Here is a 22,830-nt window from a genome sequence, read left to right on the forward strand (position 1 = left end):
AATTCTTTTGAGGTAGACCCTTGAAAATTTAGGAAAGGCACTATTTGCTATAGTGCTTAGTTGTAGAAGGGTACTCTGTTCAGTGATCTCACTTCCAGGCCTGTGTTCCTGTCACTCTACTATGTACACCTCCATAATACTTGTGTAACAGACATTAGAATACATATTGGGGTGGATAAATATGATGTGTACTTGCTATTGTAATATTTTTTTATTCTAGTGCTTTAAAGACAAAATTTGTGATTCCTACTCCACAGTGCTTGTGGTGTTTGGGCAAATGATAGCACAGTTTACTTAAAGTCAGTGGGAATCCAAGCATAAGCTTTTTTTTTTTTTCAGGATCTGACCTGCATTTTCATGTTTAAAGAGAAAGAAGGCTATGGGAGGTTGATGAAAATGAAGTTGTAAGGTTATATTTAGTTTTTAAATACCTTTAGAGTACAATTCCTTAAGGGTAAAGTACCTTGTATTGATCTACCATGTACTTGTATAGTGCATGTCAGGAGTGGGCCCTCAGTTTTTAGGTTTTTCTTTTTTTTAAATGAATGCAGGCATCTATTTTGATTGACAATGTGTTGCCTTTTGGATACACATGGTACATCCAGAGGTGATCAAACAGAACCATCTTGAGATGAGAATCAGTGTGCATGATATGAAGCTGTATAGGTACCTTGACTATTTGCAGTTTTGTGTGTTGTTTTTTTTTTTTTTCAGTTAACAATAAATGTTGATATTTGGATAAATTTTTTAATAATTTCCAGATAGAGCATAGAAACAAAAATAGAAGCTTTTCTGCGAAGTATTTCCAGGGAGATTTCTAAATATTGGAGTTAAAGAAAGGCTTCCCTCCACCCCTTTACTTAAGCATGTGTGCATTTTGCTTCAGTCTAAAACTCTTCTGTTCCTTTTAGGTCTTAAGTGAAGAGATGGAAGTACAGGGAGACAAGCTGGAATGGCTGAACAGAACTGAACCTGAAGTGCTTTTGGATAAAAATGTTGATCTTCAGGAAAAAGACAAACTTTCTGATTGCCTGCAGTCCCTCAATGTGAGGTGGAATAAGGTGTGCATTTCTTCAGCATTGGGTACCTGAAGTTGAAAATATAGTGGTGTACTCAGAATGGTTGTCTGTCTTTCCACGTATCTGAGACATACATAAAATGTCTTGGCAGCCATGCAGGCGTGTTCAGGAAATGTGCCCCAGTCCACGTCTGTGTGAAAACACTGGTGGACATTTTTCCATCAGAATGAGTTAGTTTAGTTAGCTTAGGGTTTATATTGATATTCTTTGTATTGGCTTTCTTTTAAACAACTGGATCAAAAATATCTCACTTATTTGAGGCAAACAGAATGTATTAATTTGAAATTGAGAGAGTCACAATAAATCTTTTCTGTATAGGAAAGTTGGATATTTGCAGCAGTTAAGAGGGAAACAATCAAAGCTGTGGTAAAGCTTAGTGAGAAAATCTTATCAAGTGTGTCTGGGATTCTTCTTGAGTATAACTGCTGTAAATTAGAAGCTCTAGTGTTCAGTCTCATTGGCAAGTGTATGAAAAGAAAAGAACTCGCCGGTTGGAGTAAAACCAGATTTTTTTTCAAGCAGAGCCTTGAGATCCAAGTAAAAAAGGAATAGAATTATTTGAGATTATATTATGGATTGAGGAGGTAAGAATTTTTTGGGGAAAAGGGCTTTTGATAGTTCAGGGAGAGAAAAAAATACTATTTTTACCTACTCAGCCATGAAAATGGGGATTCCACCCCCCCAATATATTTTCATCACTGCCTGTTAAAAACTTTTAAAAAGCAAAGTAGGAAAATTTGTCTTCACTACAATAGAGTTTAGTGGTAACATTTTTTCTTTTTAAATTAATTCCCTATTTCTCTACTTTCCTGTCACTGACCACAAGTCATGCTTTGCGTCATCTTTCCTTCAAAGTGTACTCAAATAATGAGGCATAGCTTTGATGCTTAGGCAGTAAAAAACATGAAAACAACCTGTCTACAACAGTTCATTTATCTCTCTCCAAGATTTAGGTAAGGCACTGGAATGTATTGAAATAACACTGAGTACCTCTTGGCATTTTTATTGTTTTTAAATGATACCTTGAAAAAATTCATTGGAATATATCTGAGGCATGCCATTGTAGCAAGCATGGTGTAGAATATTTTGTCTTCTAATAAGTGATTACTTTTTTGCTGTTAATATAGGTTGTCTTACTTGTTTTTATTTCCCTCTGCTGGGCTGTAGGTGTTCAGAGAAGTGCCTGACAGGGTGAGAGAATTGGAGGCATTTGTTGGGCAGTCTCGTCTTGTTACACAGACAAAGCCTTCTGGTGAGTGATCAATCCTTCTGTTGTGCTTAGTTGTATTGAGTTTAATTCTGTTTGCAGTCAACAATAATCGAAAAAGGAAAACCTTCCCTATGAACTTAAACAAGTGGAAATAAGAAGTGTTGTCCATCACTGTACTTGAGGCTACCTTCATGTTACAATGGGAGAGAGAGGGAATGTTTGGTTAGGGAAAACGTCACTCTGCAATTCAGGATTGGGGGAGTCCTTTGGAGTTCCCCTAAGAGTTTTGAAATGGAGGAATGTTTTAGTAAAGCTTAGGCCTTTTCATCAGGAGCCAGTGTACTAGGTACGGAATAAAAACCAAACCAGCTATGTTTGACAGCCTGGATTCCTGTGGATTTGTGCCCTGTGGTCATGCCTTTTAGTAATTAAGATCCACTAGAAGCTTTCCCTAGAGCTGATTTTTTGTAAAGTATCTTCTGCATGCAGATTCTCTGCAGTCCTATAAATAAAGGCCATTCTGCATCTTTCAGCTCAGTAGGGACACACATACGTCTTTCTCATCTGCTAGATACTTATCTTACTGAGTCTTGTAGGGGAAGCTGTCTAAATAGGATACGTTCTTGTATCAGCCACTGACACTGGCCATCTTTTCAAGTTGTTGGAGGCAGATCAACAGATACAGAGTGTAAACAAGATGTTAACTCTGTTTTTTTTTTTTTTTTCAATTCAGCGGCAGTAAACAAAATTTAAAGGAGGAAAACCAACTTTTGTTTAAGCCTTTCAAAACCTTGAATCAGCTTGTTTTCCTTTCATACAGAGTGTTTGTTAAGTAAAGCTCCTATATTTCATTGCTTGAGGCAAGTGTGTAATATTCATGCTCCAGCTTGATTTAACTTAGTGTTTTCTTGTAACTAGAACACAACCAAACACAGCTTCCGGACTGAATCTTACTATTCAGCTCATTCCTCGCTTCTTTGCAGTGTCAAGTTAAAAAGACAGAAAGGATGGGGCTGAACTAGCAGGCATCTGTCCCTTCCTAGGACAGTTATGTATTGACAAGTCCATGAAGCATATATTGGAGTAGCTCGACTTACTTGTGCTTAAGTGAATTCTGAGCCAAGGGTGGGGGAAACCTTTCTGTCACATAATACAACAGTGAGGAAGACAAGTTTAGACATTTATCTTAAATGAAATGATTGTTTTTTTTATGCTTAATAAGGGTCAATTCTGTTTCGTGTCGAAGAGTGTTTAGCTTCACTCCATTAGATTTAATGTCATTTTGCCTTCGCAAGTTTTCTTCTTGTTTGTTTTTGTATTTAGGCTGAATCATTTGGGTGAGTCTTTAGCATGCGATGAAATAATTAATAGCCTTTTTAAAAAGAAAAGGCAAAAGGAATTTCTGATTACTTAGTTTCTGGTGGCTAAAATGCGTCAAGTACAAATTTTGCTGTGCTTCCTCTGTAGATGCCTTTGCATATTTATGGGAATTACACCACCACCCCACCCCCACCCCCCCGATTCCCATAATTACATATGTGGCCATGACTTTTTTCTTTAACAAAAACCCCAAACTCTGTTTCAGATGTCCAAAAGGTGGTGCTAGTATCTTCTTCATTGGAAATTCCTGTTCAGACTCAGCAGGCTTTGGAACTTTCTGCACCTGCTGATCTGGATAAAACTACAACTGAGTTGGCAGACTGGTTGGTATTGATTGACCAGATGCTCAAGTCAAACATAGTCACCGTGGGAAATACTGAGGAGATCAATCGGACTATTGCACGAATGAAAGTATGTGTTTTTGTGAAGGCTAGTGGATTGGAAAATTGGCTCACACTTTAATAGCTTGTACATTCAGTAAAGAAATTACATGTGTTTTTTTTTTTTTTTTTTTTTAAAAGAAACTGACTGCAGTAAATGCATAACTTGAAAATTACACTTTAAATCCTGCTGTTATTACAGTCCTCTCCCCTCTACTATTTCCTGTTAATTCCTGTGTCCCTATGTGCGCTAGGCACTGCTAATTTTTTTGTTTTAAATAAGGCATATAGAGAATCCCTCCTGAAAATGACATCTTTTTGGAAATGTATAGATAGCTTATGCTGAAGACTTCGGAGCAGCTTCATATTTGCTTGGAGGGTGACCTTTATGATCCACTCTAGTGGTTTCTCGTTTCGTTGTGTTGTAGTTAGACTAAACTGATTTCCAGAGACATGCCAAAATGATTAAAAGTAGTAACGTAAGTGCTTATGATGTAAATGTTTGTTTCTGTTGATAGCTCATGCTATGCTGAACCATGACTAAGGGCAGTATTTGTGAGATGTGTGCTACCATTAATGTTCATTTTATTTGACTTGATATCAATTAACATGAGTAACTGTCGAGTAAAAGCTGTAGGCTAAACAAGTGCTAAAGTGTTTCTGTGGGTGTCTAACATAATCTGGAATTTGAAAGAATATTGTGATGTACGGTAACTTTGGAAACACTTTCTTGTAACTGTGTAATACACGTAATATGGGCTTCCGGTATGTTGCCATAGTGAAATAACTGGGTTTTTTTATACAATATATAGTCTGATTTTTCCTCCCTGTTGTTTTCCTTCTCCATCTCTCTCTCCCTCTCCTCCCCCTCCATATATAAATGATCAGAGTTTGGTAAGAGGGAAATAAGTTATGGGAGCATGAAAAATAGATATTGGGAAATATTGTGCAATGACTGCGGTAACTGTGTGGTTTGTACAGGTTAACCTTCACCTCTGACTTTTCAGTAACTGTAATTCAGAATATTTTTGCTTTTTAAAGCAGTGCTATAATACTGTGACAGTTCAAGGGTTATAATAATGATGGGAACAGCCATCTAATTGTCGCGACACATACATGTTTTGATTTATCTATGAATAATACAGATGATGTTAACTAAATTCTGCTTTTTGGACTTAAAAATCATATCCTAATTCTCAACAGATAACAAAGGCAGATTTGGACCAGCGGCACCCTCAGCTTGATTCTGTTTTTACATTGGCTCAGAATTTGAAAAATAAAACTTCCAGTTCAGACATTAGGACAGTGATCACAGAAAAATGTAAGTTTCTCCATTCTGTGTTTGCAAATATGATGTTTCCATGGCAGTAAAAAAATCTTCATATCTTTCTTTTAAACTCTTGATTTTGAGCCTAGCTGAAGTTGCCTTCCTTGAACAAACTAAAAAATTAGCAGTTAAGTGGTTTTCACGCTGGTTTCACGGTCTAATGAAAATTCCTGGAACAAGAACTGCCACTTGTTTTCTTGCTGGCCATTTTTTCATGTACAAAGTTAAATATTTTTGCTGGGATTTCAAAATATCTTATGAAGAATTTGAGTTACTTGACAGCCACAGACCCAGGAGTGAGGATTTTTTATTTATTGATAAAAGGAACTAATGGTGTATCTTTATTTTTGTTGAGTTATAATGCACTGGACAGTTAGTGAAAAGCATGAATGTATCTACTTAGGACAATAACTTTGTACGTACATTCAAAATTGTTGACTGAGAGTTAGTAGAGCTTTTAAGTCACTGATATGTACTTGAAGATTGAGTTTCCAGTTTAAAGGTCCCCACCTCCTTTGAAAATGTCTTTTACTAGTACTTAAGGAAAGAAAACATACAACTGGCACAATTAGAAACTAAGGGACAATGTATTCTTTGGACTCCTATGCTTTGCCGGTTGCTAAGATTAGAAAATTCATGCAGCAGGAAATATCACAGCAGAAAAAATAGAAAGATATGTTTCCTTATGTTCTGCTCTGCAATGTAGTTTTCCTTTACTGTATCTACATGAATTTCTCTGGTGTCCATAAGACTTGCTGGAGACAACAACGAGGTCAGATAGAAAGCCCACGGATATGTTAAAGGGCCTGATGTGATGGCATCTGCTGCCTTAAGATCCATAGGAGCTATGGATTGGTAGGGGAGTAAGATCCAAAGAAGCTACAGCAACTTGTAGGGCCTGAGTTTTGCAGCTGCTGAGAACTAGGGATCAGGTGGAAACTTGGGGGAGGATAGCAACTCTGTAGTCCACGGGAGTCAGTCAACAAGGGGAGATCTGGTCAGTCACAAAACATTCTTGATTCTTCAGAAAAGGTGAACAAGGAATAAAGGAGCTGTATGTTGAAAGTTTGAGTTCCCCTATAGTCATGCCCAACCAAGGTGGGAACAGAGAAGCTGTGTATGCTGCCATGGGTAAAGCTTCCAGTAGATACCCTAGATGTGTGTGAACATTTTGCTACTTGTCATGAAACATGAAAAAACTAAAGGATTTGTTGCTACTGACTTCTGTAAAGAAAAGTTTCCTCTTTGAAGAAAAGTGAAGCTCAGGACTGCTTTATGCACCTCGTTGTTTAGACACCGAGGGGAATACACCGATGTCCTACAAACTCCTGTGAGCCTGCTGTATGTTTAGATGAAGCCTAATTACTCAAATAGCTAGGAGCACAAAGATAGAGAAAAGCTTCCTTCTCTGGAACTTCCTTCCCAATTACTGCATGGACATTGGAATTAAAAACACAGTCTCATCAGGAATACTATCTTTTCTGCCTTTGATACCAGACTGGTGCCCCTGACAACTTTTTCTAGAAACCTATCTATGGAGCCCACTGAACGCTGAGGCTACCAAGAATTCCACTATTTTTCTGTCCTGTTTTGGTGGAGACTGAAGAGAGGGGAAATATGTCAACAGTACAGAGAGTAAAGTTAACCTGGCCATTAACAGGGAAAAAATATATCAAGAAATATTTTCTGTACTAATAATCTATGTAAACATCAAATATCTGTCCATTTCAGCCAAATTGCTATTGTCGTCAGCTGTTTCTCAGGGATATTTTTTCCCTTCCAGCTTTGTGGGGAGAGCCTAAACACTTGAGAGGTTTTTCTCTGCGGTTCATTAGCCAGCACATAGGGTTATAGCCTTTTTTCACTCCTGCTGTTTTTGCTTTTGCTGTTTTGGTGAAACCGCTGATCTCTCCAGCAGCTGCTGGTTTCCTTTGAACATACTCTTTATCCAATATCTTAATATCTGTTTTTTTAATAAAACCCCACCCCATATTATTATTATTTGCTGTTGGTTTACTGAAGCTTTCTTCTACGTTCATGCCTGAAAATTAATGCAAAAATTGCCTTTGGGTTGAAATTGGCAAATTCTTATTGCACAGATTATTGGGTTTGTCCACCAGTAATACAGTTACTTTGACAAGTAGGCTTTGCTGCCACAGTCTTTGAGAGCTTTGTGAAACTAAATGGAATACTGTTGAACGCATTAAAGGTAAGAGATCTTCCCAAGCAGACCAAGCATAAGGGTTTTGTATAATTATAAAAGGTTAAAAAAAAAAAAAAAAAAAGAATGCAAAGTTTTTTTTAAGTGTTTTTTAAGTGGTTTTAGCTTAAGCACAACCTTTGGCATTTTTACTTCATGGAAGATTGAAGTGGCCTGAGTATCAAGTGTGTTTTACTTCTAATAAAATTGCATGTTTACTAGTAAGATAAATATATTGGATGTGTTACATACTGCCTACTTGTTGCTGCTCAGAGTATGAATATACTCAAGAAATCCAGTTTAGGTTTTTTTTGTTTGCTTTTTTACATTGACTTTTTTTACTCTTTAGTTCTACTGATATAATGTGTTCCTAATAATTGTCATGACAGATAATAGGGAAACCTGTTTCCACCTCTATAGACTTTCAGGTAATATGCCTTTTTTTAATGGTCTGTAAATATTCAGAAAAAGGTATGATGCTGTTCATTTCTCTCTGAAGGCAGACTCACTGCTTTCCCTCACACACTATTTTTTGTCCTAGGCTCTTGTCATGTTGTCTTTTTTACCCTTTGTTTATTAAAGGTTAAAACCTGTTTATCGGTCATCTAATGTAACTCTCTTGAGAGAGGAATGGGATACTTGAAGGAAATGAGGTGTGAGCAATAACTCCTCTGTTGTGCTATGTTATCTACATAAGCCTGTAGAAACCTGTGGTGGAATGAAAGTGGCAAAGTAGGTTGTTACTGAAGCGTTTCTACCTTGGCCAAAATTATAGTACAGGTGCCACTAGACTGCCTTCAACACACAGTGGTCTAGAAAGTTTGGTTCACTTTGTATAAGCTATCCAGATCTAAACAGCATTTATTTATGTATTTGCTTATTCGTACTGGTTTAAGTTGCAGATGCACAAAGGTGACTTGCTGGTATAACCATCACCCTAAAATTGTGCTCTTTGGAGCCCTGCTTCTGGCATATCTCTGCAGTGCAGCTGCAGCAGATTTGCCTCCCACACGTGTGTGCTTAAAAAGTAAAATAATGCCTTTGAAATATTCCAGAAATAATAGTTGTTACCTGTATGCTGACCTGCTTAAACAAGAGGTAGCCAAACACCTGCATTTTTCATTTTCTTGTGTGAATGTGTAAACTACATGGGGAACTAAAATAGTGAATATGGAAACTACTATATTTGAGAATGTATTATTGTCTCTTGTCCTGAGAATTAAGGGGTAGTTATGGCTACTTGTTTGTTTGCCTCAGGTTTTTCATATTCTGTATTGTCCTCCACAGTGGAGAAGGTGAAGAACCAGTGGGACAATACCCAGCATGGTGTGGAGGTGCGGCAGCAGCAGCTGAAGTACATGCTGACAGATAGCATGCAGTGGGATGAGCAGAGGCAAGAAATGGAGCACCTCATGGAGCAGTGTGAGATCCGTCTGCGTATGCTCCTGCAGGCCCCAAAAGAGATGCTTGCCAAACAGATTTCAGACAACAAAGTAAGACCATCTACACTTCCCGCCCCCCCCCCCCAGAGTCCTCAGTCTATGTCATGCTACTGGATTCAATTAATATGTGAATATGCTGTTTAGTTGTAAGACTGATTTGGCAGTTCTGTCTCTTTTTGGGCATGATACATTCTAAATTGTCTCTATTTTTTTTTAATCTATCAGACTTCCTGAGAATCACTTTCTGGGAGGGAAACAGGTGGCATGTGTGCACGTGTGTCTTTTTGTAAGAGTAGTTGAAATGGGTATAGTGTAGCATCAAATAAATGATGTTATGCAAAAAGCTCGAACCTCAGACCAATAGAAGTTTAATTATACAGCCACAGAATGTGGCATGTATTACTTCATAGAAACCTGTTAACAGTAGTTTAGTAAATCCAGGAATGGACCAAAGTATTTAAAATTATCCTGAATTTCACTTCTGATGGGTGCCAGGTGTATTCAACACTTTTTTCCAATTCCATGCAACCTTTGCTGCTTTTCATATCACAGCAGACCTGCTGTGATAATCAATAAGTCTGATGTCCTTTGTCCTGGTGGCTGTCAGAAAAAGGGCAGGCTGTAGGTGGCACAGGATGAGAACTAAAGAGACAAATCAGCAAGGAGGGGCTCTTATCAGTGTAGTATTTAGAACAGGGCTATAATAGAGTTCAAAAATAATAGAGTTATTATAGTATTTAGAACATTATATTATAGTATTTAGAACAGGGCTATAATAGAGTTCAAAAAAGCGTGTGTGTATATACATACACACACATATGTATGTATTCATGAAGGGGCAATGTAGGGGTGCAGCTGGGTATGGAAAGAAGCAGGGAGTATGATAGTGAGAATTCCTCACTGATCCATAGCTATTTCAGTAAACAGTAAAATTGCATGCTTCTCATAGTCTTTCTCTACGTGAGCAGGGGATTGGAAACGGACTATTAGGTCTACTTTGCTTTCTTAAGTGAAAGTAGACCTATGCCCAAACATATAGTACAGAGACTGTAAGATACAACTGGACGTATATATATATACAAATATATTATTTCATTTAGAAGTAATCTTGAGTTCAGAATTCTGTAAAGTCAAAGCGCCATAAGAATATCCTGCCACAATAAGCAAACACATCTAATGTATTTTCTTCACTTAAAAACAAAAAAGAACCACAAAACAATGAAATCAAGTTCTCATGCTGCACACTTCATTTATGCCACTTTTAGCTGCCACTTACATCACTATTATCATAATTTAAACTTATTCATGCTACTAAAAATAGGGAAGTGTTTTTACTTCTGTTGCCAGTAAAACACAGAAGAGGATTTTTCTAGCCTTTGGCGGTTCTGGCAAATATAATTTTTCCTCACCTATTTGTGTTTTGATTGGTTCATTGTCAGGACACTTAGTATCTGTAGATTTTCTTTTTTAAGATTTTTCTTCTAGATGAAAAATATGCACATTTTTTGTTTAAAAAAAAAAAGAGAAAAAGGAGGGTTTTATAATAAAATGCATAATATGAAAAATAGTCTAATTTTTCTTTTACTTTGTCTCATTCTGGAATTGCTTTTTAGCTGTTAGTACAGGATTTGCATAGAGGTGACATCACGGTAGCTGCATTCAATGATCTTTCTAATAAACTTCTTCGAGAGTATCGTGATGATGACACAAGGAGGGTGAAGGAAACCACTGACCAAATGAACACTTGTTGGGTTAATCTGAACCAAAGGTAATTACAAGGTTTCACTCTATATGTAGCGTTTTGTGTCTTAAACTTGTATCCTGTGTATACATGTGTATTGCAGCCTCTTCTCTGCTTTACTGCAGCATTTAGGGCTACTGTGGGTAATCAGTCAATTACAGTGAAGCTGTTCTGAGTTTTGATGATGGAAATTCCCCCAGTTCACCATGGAAGGCTTCTGTATGACTTCCCGTTTATGTGGTGTTTTGTTTAAGGAGAGGGGAAAAAAAGTACTTCTTTCATGTTTGGTCTCAGGTTTGCCTGTGGCTATTATTCTGTAAGTGTCTTTGAATGGTTCCTCTCCTGTTCCTTGATGCTGGTATGCTTTATGTATTTGTAGTTTGTTGCTGTGCTTTCTTTTCATAAGGCTGTAAGTGTTCAGCTTGGTCTTCCAATGCATTAATTCATTATGGCCTTTCATCTAATGGAAACTTTCCCTGAATGGGGCTGCGCCTTGGGTTCCTGAGTGCGATGCTTCTAGCACTCCCATCTAGAAAATACTTGAGCTATAGGAAGTGAGACTTACTTGAAACTTACTTCTTCCTATTCATCCTCTGTTAAGACATATTTGCAAATATGTCTTAATGAAAATATGGTATTTCCCTATGCATGATATTTTTTCCTGCAAGGTAATTTAATTTCTGCAGAAGTTCTTTTTAGTATTTGATAGACAATTAACATTTAGAATACTGTCTGACTCAGTGCCTGCACCTTAAAGGATGATATGCTTTGTGGTTAGAGGGACAGAAAATTGATCCTGTGTGTATGGGAGTGAGGGAGATGACAACCAAAGTCAGTATGTATGGGTGCATATATGTGCATGTAAAAGGGGACAACTGCTTTCGTAATGAGATGTTAGTTAAGGGAATAAAAATCCTAGGTAATAAAGCCTCTGAAGCTGATGTTATATCTTAGGCAGTGAGAGGAAGAGAACTTCACAGTGGCAAGAAGTAGGTCATGAAGGAAGCAGAGTAGAATGTCTTCTTATCCTTCTTTGGAGGAAAATGGTACTTCTGTCACTTTGTGCTTTTGATGTGGCAGCCGGTTGCCTGGTTATGTCTATTGAGAGATGAGGTACAAAATAGGCAAACCTTTGTATGGCTTCTTCCATGTGATCATTTGAGAGAGAATAAAAATTTGTTAATCTCTAAATGTTTTGAGACATAAGGTAGGATTTTTCAAGTGAGTAAAACATTTCATAATTATTCTATGTGATGCAGACAATTTCTTTTCATGGTTCTTTGGAAAACTTCCAGTAGACTGTGGGAAAGGCTTTGGCATATGACAAAATTTCCTTGGTTCTTTACTTCTACTTTTTCTGCACTAGGTCATAGTGATGAGGTCATCTCTTGAAATGGCCCTTCCTGACCATTCATCAATGTGCAGTGAAAGCACCTTTTCAGGGAATGAAGGTTTTTATACTTGCTTTAAATGCAATAAATAGACAAATACTAGTGAACCTTGAATGACAAGGTTTACTTCATGTGGCAAATCTCAGAACATGCAGGGGTTATACATGGAGCACACATGTGGCCCTATGGCTTCTGTAAGTGCAGATCTGTATTTATAGCATAATGCTTTAAAATACCAGTTTGTTTGCATGCTTGGAGGTTGTGGAAGGGGACCTTAGTAACATCACTGGGGAGAATCACAGTCCTGAATAGCACAAGAACACTACCAGGAAGACTGTAGCCATGGCATGTAAAGTTGAAGGAGCCTATTTTAAACCTGTTGGCATTAAGAGATTGAAGCTCTCCGGCTTGACTTTGTGTAAATTGGATATTCTACCCAGTGGCTATTTATGTTCTATTTTTATACTTTAGGGTGCAACTGTAGTAATTCTGTGTGTTTTTGCTGCCTCAGTAATAGATTATAGTTGCTGTCTGTACTGTCTCGGATGTTATTTTCTGACTTTCTTTTTATCACACGCTTGCATGCATTGCAGATTTTTAGTTGAAATCTGAAAAAATAATTGCACGGAACAGAAACCTGAAACAGTGCCATGGGAACTTAAATAGTAGAGTTACAATTTTATTTTTTTTGGACGTGTCTTTGCTAATAGAATCTGCTTAGATCTTCTCCACTATCACTGGGTTAAGTGAAATTAACTGCATTTGTAAAGGATTCTCCAGGTTCTCCTTACATTTAATTCTTACATCCTGGCAGGACCCTCTGTCTTTTGAGGCTGTTCTAATTGTAATGGAATTGTTTGAAAATCTGAGTAATTTTGTTATAGCGTGGAGTAGTCGTTAATCTGCAGTACACAATTCTCCATCATTTTCTATTTTACATCTGTGGCCTTTACTGGAAGGAAATGAAAGTATTTGTTTCTGCGCTGTGAAAGTGTTGCTTGCTACTGCTCTACAGGTCCTCTTTAAAAGCACCCATGTAATCTCAGAAAATGTTCTAAGATTGTAAATCTGTTAATTTATGCTGCTGGAGTATGTATTTAGTGAAAGGAATGATTTTCAGCTTTAATTCAAATATCACGACAGCAGTGGGACTGTAATAGAATTTCATTCTTTCCTTTTATTTCAACCAAGCAGAAAGTTTGAGAAATTAAAACTTTAGGCTGAAGACGACATTCTTCAATGAATGTTATTAGCTACAAAGTTCCCATTTGTACATTCCCATCTGGTACATCAGTCCTTAGACTTAGAGATCTGGGTCACTTACAGTGTTTCATCCTTTGGGGCATTTCTTTTTCTTTGAAGGTCACCTTTATTACCAGTCTGTTCTTCCTGTTGTCACTCCTGTTCTTCCACCTTTGGCCTTAACCCCCTGCTAGGGAAGAAAATCCCTGCAGAGGGAGAGGGTTTTGAAGTCAGCGCTCATAACTGCTTTTACTTTACATTTTTCTCGCAGTTCCTTGGTGTGCTCTAATTTTTGAGCTGGTGCTTGTTATCTTTTCTAGGCAATATCTATCAAACCATTTGTAATCCCCAGCATGCTACTGAATATTTTTTTTCTCAAGAGTGAGTGAAGCATTCCAGAGCTTCAAGTGAGAAGCAAGAATGAAGCTTCTTGCCCTGCTAGTCATTTACCAGTAGCCAAAACTTGGGCAAGCATGAAGTCAGGAATGATTCACACACTCTTATTGTGGATAAAGCAATTATGAACAAGTAACATAAGACCTGAGCTCCTAAAGTGGGGGGTTGCAACACTATCTCTTTGCAAGTAGTCTCTAGAAAATTCAGTTGTTTATGCTAATACTTAGGAATGTAAGCCTGGCAGAATTGGGGTTGCATGAGATTTTCTTACTGCCCTTGAAGGAAAACAGCTTTTCCTTGCATCTGTCTTTTCTGATGTGCTAGTAAACCAGAATACCTGGTTTGAGAAGTCATCCTGAATGGTACTGAACACGTGCAGCTTCTTTTCTAAAAAGAATATTTTAACTACTTTTGAAATTTGTGATTCTAAACACAGTGATTCCCTAATATGGCTGATCAGTACTGTTCCCACAGCATGACAAGGAGGAAAGAAAGCCTAAGTAGAATAGGAGGAGGCAGAAGACACATAAGTTTGATGGGCCTATCTGGAGAAACATGTTCAATTCATGTGAAAGTATCAAATGCTGAGTGTTTTGGCCTTGTCTTACTTGAAATTAAATATCACTTTACCCCTGAAATCTTACAATATGGTTAGTACTTGATGTGAAAATAAAATTGAACTTCCTGCTTATTTAGCAGCAGCATTCTAGATGGTAGCCCTGTTCAGGGCTTTGTGTAGAGTGTGCTGGTGTGGGACAGCTTGTTTCTTTCTTTTGTCCTGATTTTGAGAAAAGGGATACTGCAGAATAACAGCCTCAAATGGATGAAATTTAGCTTATCATGCTTTAATTAATGTTGTTAATCAGAGCTTTTAAAATTGCTGACTATAACAATTTCCCATCTGAGTTCAATGTCAAGGAAATAGTTCTGCTATGCAGAAGTATTATGTGATCTTTTTCTAAGAAATCTTTTGAAGTTGCATAGCAACAATATAATCCAAAGGTTTTAAATGAGTTCCTTACGTCTTAAAAAATCATCTTACAAACAAACTTTTGTGTTTGCACCAGCCAGAGATCTGTTGGATTGATTGAAAATTTGGACTATATTCTGCCAGTCTCTTTTTAGATTTAAGCATGTTGAGCATGGCTTGACTGTTATGATGGCAGTGTATTATTCTGTTTGAGTGATAGCATCAAAAGTCTTGTCTTTTAGCAGAGAGAACCAGGTATTTGACTTTTCATCCCTCAGCACTATAACCCTTACAAATTTAGGGAAATGTTTCTGCTCGCTGTAAAAGAGGAATGAAAAAATCCCCCAAACCCTCAGTGCTTCTACTCCGCATGGTTTTTGTTGATGAGGAAAAGCATTCACACTTTTTCACACATGGGAATAACACTTCTACCGTTTAGGGTAGCATAAGAAGTCCGTGATGCTAATACTCAAAAAGGAAAAGCTAGGTTTTTAATTAATAACTTTGTTTCTTCCACATGCCTTTTTAAAAAGGGCTGTGACCTAGATAACCAGTTCAGAACATCTGTGGGTAGCTGTAGTTATAATAACCAGAGAAACAGTGACATAACTAATGATAAAACGAGCTGTGACAGATGTATAGTTTCTTAATAGAGGTAACTTTTAGATTTCCTTTTAGTAGTTTCATTATGATGTGTGTAATGATGTATGTTATGGGAGAATATTCTGACACTTGTCTTGTTTTCAGAGCTGTTGATAGGCAGAATTTCTTGGAGACAGAGCTGAAGACAGTACAGGCCTCACACAAGGATCTGGAGAGCTTCCTCAAGTGGTTTCAAGAGGCAGAGACGACAGTTAATGTTCTAGCAGATGCTTCCCAGCGTGAGAACACTGCTCAGGACAGTGCCTGCATAAGGGAACTCAGAAAGCAAATGCAGGTGAGAAACTAAATAATACTGCTATTATTCATGCTTTTTCTCAATGGCAAATGTTATAAAGGAGAGCTATCTACTAGAGTGGCGAAACCTGCAGCCTACTGAAAAGTGTTTAAAAAACGGTATTTTGGAAGTCAGGTGTGTGTGAAGGAAAGAGATTTTTCTTCCTAAGGTTTGAATTACATATTTTGTGGGCATCTGTGGCACTGAGGGCTCTTAAATGTCCTTGGAGGGTGACTGTATTCAGGAAGTGTATACTTGATTAAACCAAGTCATGTTGTGTGATTGTCCAACCAAACAATTTAATCTACTTCCCTCCAAGTAAAGCCTTCCTGGGCTGCACTGTCTCCTATCCCTTCCTGCTGCCTTCCTCCTGCTTCTCCAGCAATCCAAGAAGCTAAAGTGCTTGGATCACCTCTTCTCCCTCTCCTGCTGCCCAGCAGCTCCCCAGCTGGCATCTCTTCCTGTACAGGCCACAGACTGGAAACCCGAGAAATACTAAGCAGGAAACTGACACCACTGACAGTCGTTTTTAATATATGGACACCCTAGCTTGTCTAAAATGTAGAAGGGAGATCCCTTCTCCCCGTTTAAGAAGCACGGACTAGCTGAGTACCACATTGTCTGGCTGTTCCTGCTTTTGCACATCTTGTACATCTCCTTTGGGGAGGTAGGAGGGAGAGAGAGGAGCTGGGTTCAGCCTGCATTAAGGGTACAGTGTATTGAGGGAAAATAGGAGGAAAGGGTGTGGAGACCTGACAGCTCTTTTAAAAATTAATATCTTTGGGTCTGTGGCAGCAAAAGGTTGAACATCATTGGCTAAAAGGATTTTGTGTTTCTATGATACATGAATTTCCTTTGTTCTGTTTACCTGATGTGAACGCTGTTCATGTGTCATCTTTCTCCTGAATGTTTTAATATATTTTTTCCTTCAATTAGATTGTCTTAATTTGCACAGTTATTTTGATATGCACAGAACTGGGCGGCTAGATCAGTTATTAAATCCTGCACTCTGGGTTTGGAATAATGTCGTCTGTAATCTAAGTTCATGGGCTTTGAACAGCTTATAATGAAAAAAGTGCTGCTTTCAGTAGTGCTGTTAATCTGAACATATCTACATTGAATTTAAATGAAACGAGACAGTTTAAAGTATCTGATAGCAAGCTGCTCACTGTAATCATAAGGCAGAGGACAATGTATTGTTGAAGCTTGTGTCTGTTGAAGATGACACGTCACTCACCAATGTTTATAACATTCTGGTCAGTCAGGTAACTCATCTGTAGAGATGTGGCTCTTTGTGAAGTGCTGAGACTAGTCTGTAATGGCAACACCTAGAAGTTAATATTATACTTTGTTGGCAAAAAACCCCCAAACAACTAGTGTAGTGGAGGTGGAAGAGCTAAAACAGGGCCACAGGAACCCAACAACATGAGGCAGCGCAGTGTGTGAATAGACATATTTCTGCATTACCTTGCATTCTGTGTAGTCAGTTACACCAAGACAAAGCTGTTATTTTACAATTTGCTTGTTGGCTCTATGCAGCTGTGAAGCTCCTTGGTCATGGAAGACTGCCCTCCTTCACTGTGCTGCAGTCTAGTTAAAATTGCCAGAGTTGTGATGTGTGAGGGGAGAACTGCTGGGCAAGACTGCCTGATGTGTGGAGAAGGTCTATATCCAGCTCTTGACCATGCCCATTGTCTTAGCTTGTACCCATTGAGAAGGCAGATGTAGGTGCTTGGGCATGGCCTCCACTTGTTCAGCATCCCATTACCTGATATTTTCCATCTTTTTCTGTGACTGTATGCTTCTACACACTGTGCATATGAAGCATAATCACTTAACTTAGCGATGACTTTGCTTAATATTGTGAGCTTTTTTTCAACTACCAAAGGAAATTAGATGGAGCAAGTCAAAGACTGTCGTAGCGTAATGGCTTCTGAAATGAACTTTTTCCCCTACCATATTTCAATCTGGCTTGAAATATAACTAAAGACATTCATATCATGACACTGGCAAACACTCCAAAAATCAATGTTTGTCTTCAAATATTTGTTGAAATGAACTTATGAAAACAAAATGAAGCTCTAATATCTTGCTCTACCTTAAAAAAATCAAGCCCACTCCCTTGCAAGTTCTTAAGCTTAATATCTAATTAAACAAAGTTCATTTCCTTTTCTTCCCCTGTAGACTGGTATAAAATAAGTGTTCTTCTCTTTGTGCTTTGTTGAATATGTGAAGAAAAATTTCTTCTAAATGGTTAGAAGAAGAATGCAGGGCTTGTGACTTTCTCCGCTCTGTGTGAAGATGCCTCTGCCCCCAAGGCCTGTGCATTGAATAAAACTTTACTATGAGTTTAAGGTGTGATCAACTTCAGGTGAAATATGTGCTGAATGTAAACAAAACATGATTTTTTCTTATTGTTATTATATGTCGTGCATTTTCAAAATAGGATCATCTGTTAAACTGGCATCTGTGTGTGTGGGGGGGAGGACTATCCTCCATTACATTTTGGGGCTAACTTGTTTGGCTGCAGCTCAAGCTACTCTACAGTGGAATCAGTGGTCTGGGCACTGGTGAAGCCTTGTTTTGCCTTCCATTGCGACATCTGAGGCTAACAATAGTACTATGCAAATAATCCAAACTTTGAGTGCGGTAATGATCTCTTTTTGAAAAGGAGGAAATTTGCAATTATAGCACCAGTCTTTTTAAATCATTCTCTCAGTATCTAAATGTTGCAGAAGACTTTCCTTTCAGGTTAGCGCTGAAACACTCCAGTCTGTGTTGCAAAATGTATAGCAGCCACCTGAAAGAGGTGAAAACCTAATTTGATGCAAGATTCAGAAAATGAGCTAGAAAACAGTAAGAAGTAATGCCGGGTCAATGTGTGTGAAGTCCTGTATCTACAGGACGAAAATTGTTCAAAATAATTTGAAAGTTTTGTTTTATTGTAAATTAAAATCAACGTGGCTAGTGGTGGGCTGTCTGTCTCACTGCTTGATTCAAACTATTCAAACTTGTATATTAGCTGGGAAGGAAAAAAGCAGAACTGAAAGGAGGCGGCAGGTGCGGACTGTGGGTTCTGTCTTTCACAGAAGAGGTTTGAACTCCTGCAGTTATTTCTGAATGCCTCTGTTTTTGGACTTGTGCTACTTCATAGGTTTCCTCAAAAGATGTTTCATAGATATCAGCTAATGATGGTAGGCTAGAGCTGGTAGGTTAAAGGAACAGATTTATGGTGGGAGAGAAGAGTAGATATACGCTAGGAGCAACGGAGTACAGGGGAATGTTTCAAATGAGTGGTGGAGATGAGGAAAGAAGGTGAGTCTGGCAAGGTGGAGAATGTGTGGTAAGATTTCTATATACAGAGTGGAATTGAAGGCTCTGTTTCCTCAGAATGATGTTGTCATTGGTGCTGGACAGATCAGGAACAAAACGGAGTACAGGTAAAAGGGGTTTGCCTGAGGACTAGTAGAAATATCGATTCAGTTCTAAAAATAAGGATGAAAGGGTGGTGTTAGCAGAATTGGATGGGAAGAGTTTTTAAATGTCCTGTATGAAGAATCTGCACCTGGCATTCATCCCCTCTGATGGAAGGTGCCTGAGAAGAGGCAAACCAGTGTATAATGCACTGGCATCCAAGCTATGCATTATCTAGGATCGTATGAACTTGTCACGCTGCCTGTAGTTGGTGCCTCCATACTGTGCTGATTGATGTGCTTGAAATGTGTATGTACCTGTTCATGTGGCAATATGCACATTAAAAAATAGGATTACTTGTAATGGTGTCTACCACCTACTGTGTTGGTAATGGCCTCCCTAAACCTTTGCTACAGCAGCCCCTCTAATACAGATTTAAGTAGATTCATCATAGCATCTTTGGAAGTAATAAGAAATAGCTGTATTGCATTGGGAGTGCCTCACTGGTAGCAAAACACTTCCATGCTCTTGAATGTCCTACTGCCATCCTCAGATGGCTTAAGTAATTCTGCTTTGTCATGGGAAAAACATCAAAATGATGTTAGCTCTTTGGATTCAAGGATGGCTAGAAAAAGGGGTGGTGGTGCAACTGTATGCTTTTAATTTGTCAAAACCCTATTCTTTCTTGTCCTAATAAGTCATTCAGGGAAAGATTTTAATTGGAAATGGCTCCTGAAAAACATTCCTACTTTCTGGCGCAAGTGAGAATCCTTTGAGATCCCTTTGACTAAATTAGCTTTAAGAGAGTTTTCACAGCAGGGGGGTTTACCCCCTGCATTTTTTCCTTTTGTATTGGGTAATCTAGTTTTGAGAAGTGCCTGTGTGATTTATTAGCCTTTAACGTATGGCTGATATAATTAGGGCAGGTATCCCTCTGCTCCTCTCTCAAGATTTATAACACAGTCTGTTATTCACTCACTCTCCAGCTCTGCCAGAGCTGCGTTTGGTCTGAGAGCGAGAGCATCCTTCCTCAGAGTGAGGGAGCAAATGCTTAGTCTGCCGATAGAAAGCAGCTACTATGGGAGAACAACTGTTGTGATACACTGGAGCCGTCTTCCTGAAGGAATTCCTTTTTTGTTCCTGCAGCTTCCAGGCTTAAATTAATAACCTTTCCTGGCTATTTAGCGCACTCCTGAACGGTGGCAGACGCTTGGCTGCTCAACAACTTCATTTATCCTCTGCACAAGCAGAGCTGAGCAGTACCGGTTAGAAGAATCCGTGAAGGCTGGTATTTTTTTGCATTTGTTTCGTGGGGTTATTTTGGGAGAGAAACTTATGCTATATCAACCTCCTTTGCCTTTGAAACGTATAAAGCCTGTGGCTCGCAAAAGCAGTCCTGGAAGAGAGCATGCTCAGAAAGCTGGCAAATCATTGTCCAGTGACCGGGAGGAAATGATAGTTGCTCTTCATTTATAATGCAAATTCTGAGGTGTCTTCAGAAGTGTGGCAAACTTAAAATGATGGCTGTGGTGAGAACGTCTCTGCAGAAAGTTGTGGTGTTGTTGCATCGTTTACAGAGGATGGCAGTTTCTTCTCCCCGTTACCAGAAGCTTTGTAAGGTAAGAAATGTAACCCCTAAATCTTGAGAGTGTCTAATGCTAACTCTGTTGTCTTGCTGAGATAAAAAGAAAGTAAGAATGGGATGCATGTCAAAAGTATCTAGGATATCGTGTGTTTGTAAAGCCTGCCATGCTCTCATGTGCATGTTTTGTTTAAGAATGCAATACAGAAAACCCCTGTGCTTGTCAGAGTGATACATTTTTTTAAAAAAGTGCTCTCTTGCCTACCATTTAAATGTCTGGAAGGAAACTGTTAATATTCAATGATCTTTTGTAAAATACTACCGCATTTCCTTTTCCAAAGGAGTTGATTAATTCTTGGTAAATGCAGTACTTTAACTCCTGGGTACCCGTTAGGTAGAATAACTGTGTTTTTCCGTGCACAGTGTTTTTGCTTTTGAGCTTTATGAAACTTTTAATTTGGAATGAGTTCAGCAGACTAATACGCAGCCATGAAATTTTTACTTCACCTGCCTGTATTTATAGAGTTATTTCAGAGATAAAAAAATAAGGAAAAGTTGGAGGAAAACCACGCTGACATAGGCGACCACTCATATTGGTGTGTTTGCTGTTACCTGTTTTGGGGGCTGACTATTTCTGCTTCCACTGAGACTGTGTTTACTTTTTTTTTTTTTTTTTTTGCACAGGTTCAGTAGTTCAGAACTTTAATACTGTGGTAATGATCTAAGCTACCTGGTAAAAATAATTTTTTTAAGTAGGTTGTTCACTCACCAGATTAAAAAAAACCCCGCAATAATAAATTTCAAACTGGTCTGTAAAGTCCATGAGTTAATACTGCTGCGGTGTTGGTGTCTGTGGGGAATGGTCATATTGTGGTGTGTTATTGGACTTTAATATAAGAATCCTGCTTCATAACTTTAGAAAAATATAAAATTGGAGAGGTCTTCAGCTGTATACTGACATAACCTTGTAGAAATTCTTGCTCCTTGTGATACTTTAAAACTGCCTGTGTTTTTTGGTGAAACTGTGCCTGAGTTGTTTTGCATACAAGGTGTGTGAAAACCGAAGTGCATGACCATGTCTTGTTCCAACGATAAATCAAAGCCACCGTAACTCATCATACTTGCTTCAGTCTGAAATGTCTTTTCTATTATGAGAAATACAAAAATGACATCAAGTAAAAGAGATCTCACCTCTATAGTAGAGTTTGGAAGTAAGAAAAGGGTATCATGCGGTAGCTGGTTCCTAACAGTGAAGCTTGTAGAGGAAGTTCTGGCATATGGGGAAAATCACATTGTTTTTAAATGGGTGTTTCCGTGTGCTTCTGTTTACAAAGCTGTACTAAGAGGTGTATCTTCATTATGAAGAATGATAGACAGTAGTTTGTGTACATACAAGCTATTTTAACAAGCATGCCTCAGTTATTCTTGTCTTTATCAATTCTATCATTAAACAGCCCTGTTTGCTTTTGTGAATAAGGCAAATCTTTTTTCATTAATGTAAAGACATGGTTTTGAATTGTCTTTTCATAAGCACTAGGATATTAAAAGTGCTTTAAAACCTGTTTAATCACATTTTTGAGTATAAGCTTGTTTGTAACAACGTTTGTTAAACAAGAACTATTTAGTGACTCTTGCAGTAATCGTTATTTGCTAATTAGCCGAGAGCCTAGTAAATGGTTGGATTTGTTGAGTTTAAATCTACCCAAGAGGCACTAAAAAAAAAAAAAAAATTCTCAGAGGCTGTTATCAAAATATATTTTCTTATTGAGAGTCCACCCAGTGATAGCCTTGGGAATTTTTGTGCAGCTTAAAATTACACATTATATGTTTTTCTGTTTGTTAAAAAGTCACGCGGCTTAGTTTTTTCAGATGTCTGTGCTTAGTTTACTGAAAGTAGAATTGTTGGTGTGCCTGTAGAGTTAAATCAGACACTGACTGAGGAAAAAAGGAATGGTTTATGATCCCAGTCGCTTCCAGCAGGTGTCAATGTAAGGCAATGATATATGGGAGTCTGGTGATGGAAATGTTAATACTTAGATGAGAAAATGGTATGGAAATTACAAATTAAAAGCAACTATGACAGCATGTCAGGAAGGATTTCTTGTAGTGTTCTATATACTTCCGTCTTCAGAATTTCAC

At 38.1% G+C, this 22,830-nt stretch overlaps 1 protein-coding gene across 8 annotated transcripts in view; it reads left to right on the plus strand.

The window, feature by feature from the left end:
• The window catches only part of UTRN (utrophin), a 388,166-nt gene that overhangs the window by 155,025 nt on the left and 210,311 nt on the right, over positions 1-22,830 (plus strand). For all 8 annotated transcript variants that reach the window (XM_087773985.1, XM_087773987.1, XM_087773986.1 and 5 more), the window contains 7 exons: positions 912-1,061; positions 2,247-2,331; positions 3,875-4,080; positions 5,253-5,370; positions 8,864-9,069; positions 10,632-10,786; positions 15,506-15,695. In XM_087773985.1, the coding sequence (XP_087630111.1) occupies positions 912-1,061; positions 2,247-2,331; positions 3,875-4,080; positions 5,253-5,370; positions 8,864-9,069; positions 10,632-10,786; positions 15,506-15,695 (1,110 nt within the window). The remainder of the gene's footprint in view (positions 1-911; positions 1,062-2,246; positions 2,332-3,874; positions 4,081-5,252; positions 5,371-8,863; positions 9,070-10,631; positions 10,787-15,505; positions 15,696-22,830) is intronic.

This window comes from Nipponia nippon, unplaced genomic scaffold, assembly GCF_047370975.1.
Source record: "Nipponia nippon isolate SJK-2023a ecotype South Korea unplaced genomic scaffold, ASM4737097v1 scaffold_4, whole genome shotgun sequence".
Taxonomy (NCBI): Eukaryota; Metazoa; Chordata; class Aves; order Pelecaniformes; family Threskiornithidae; genus Nipponia; species Nipponia nippon.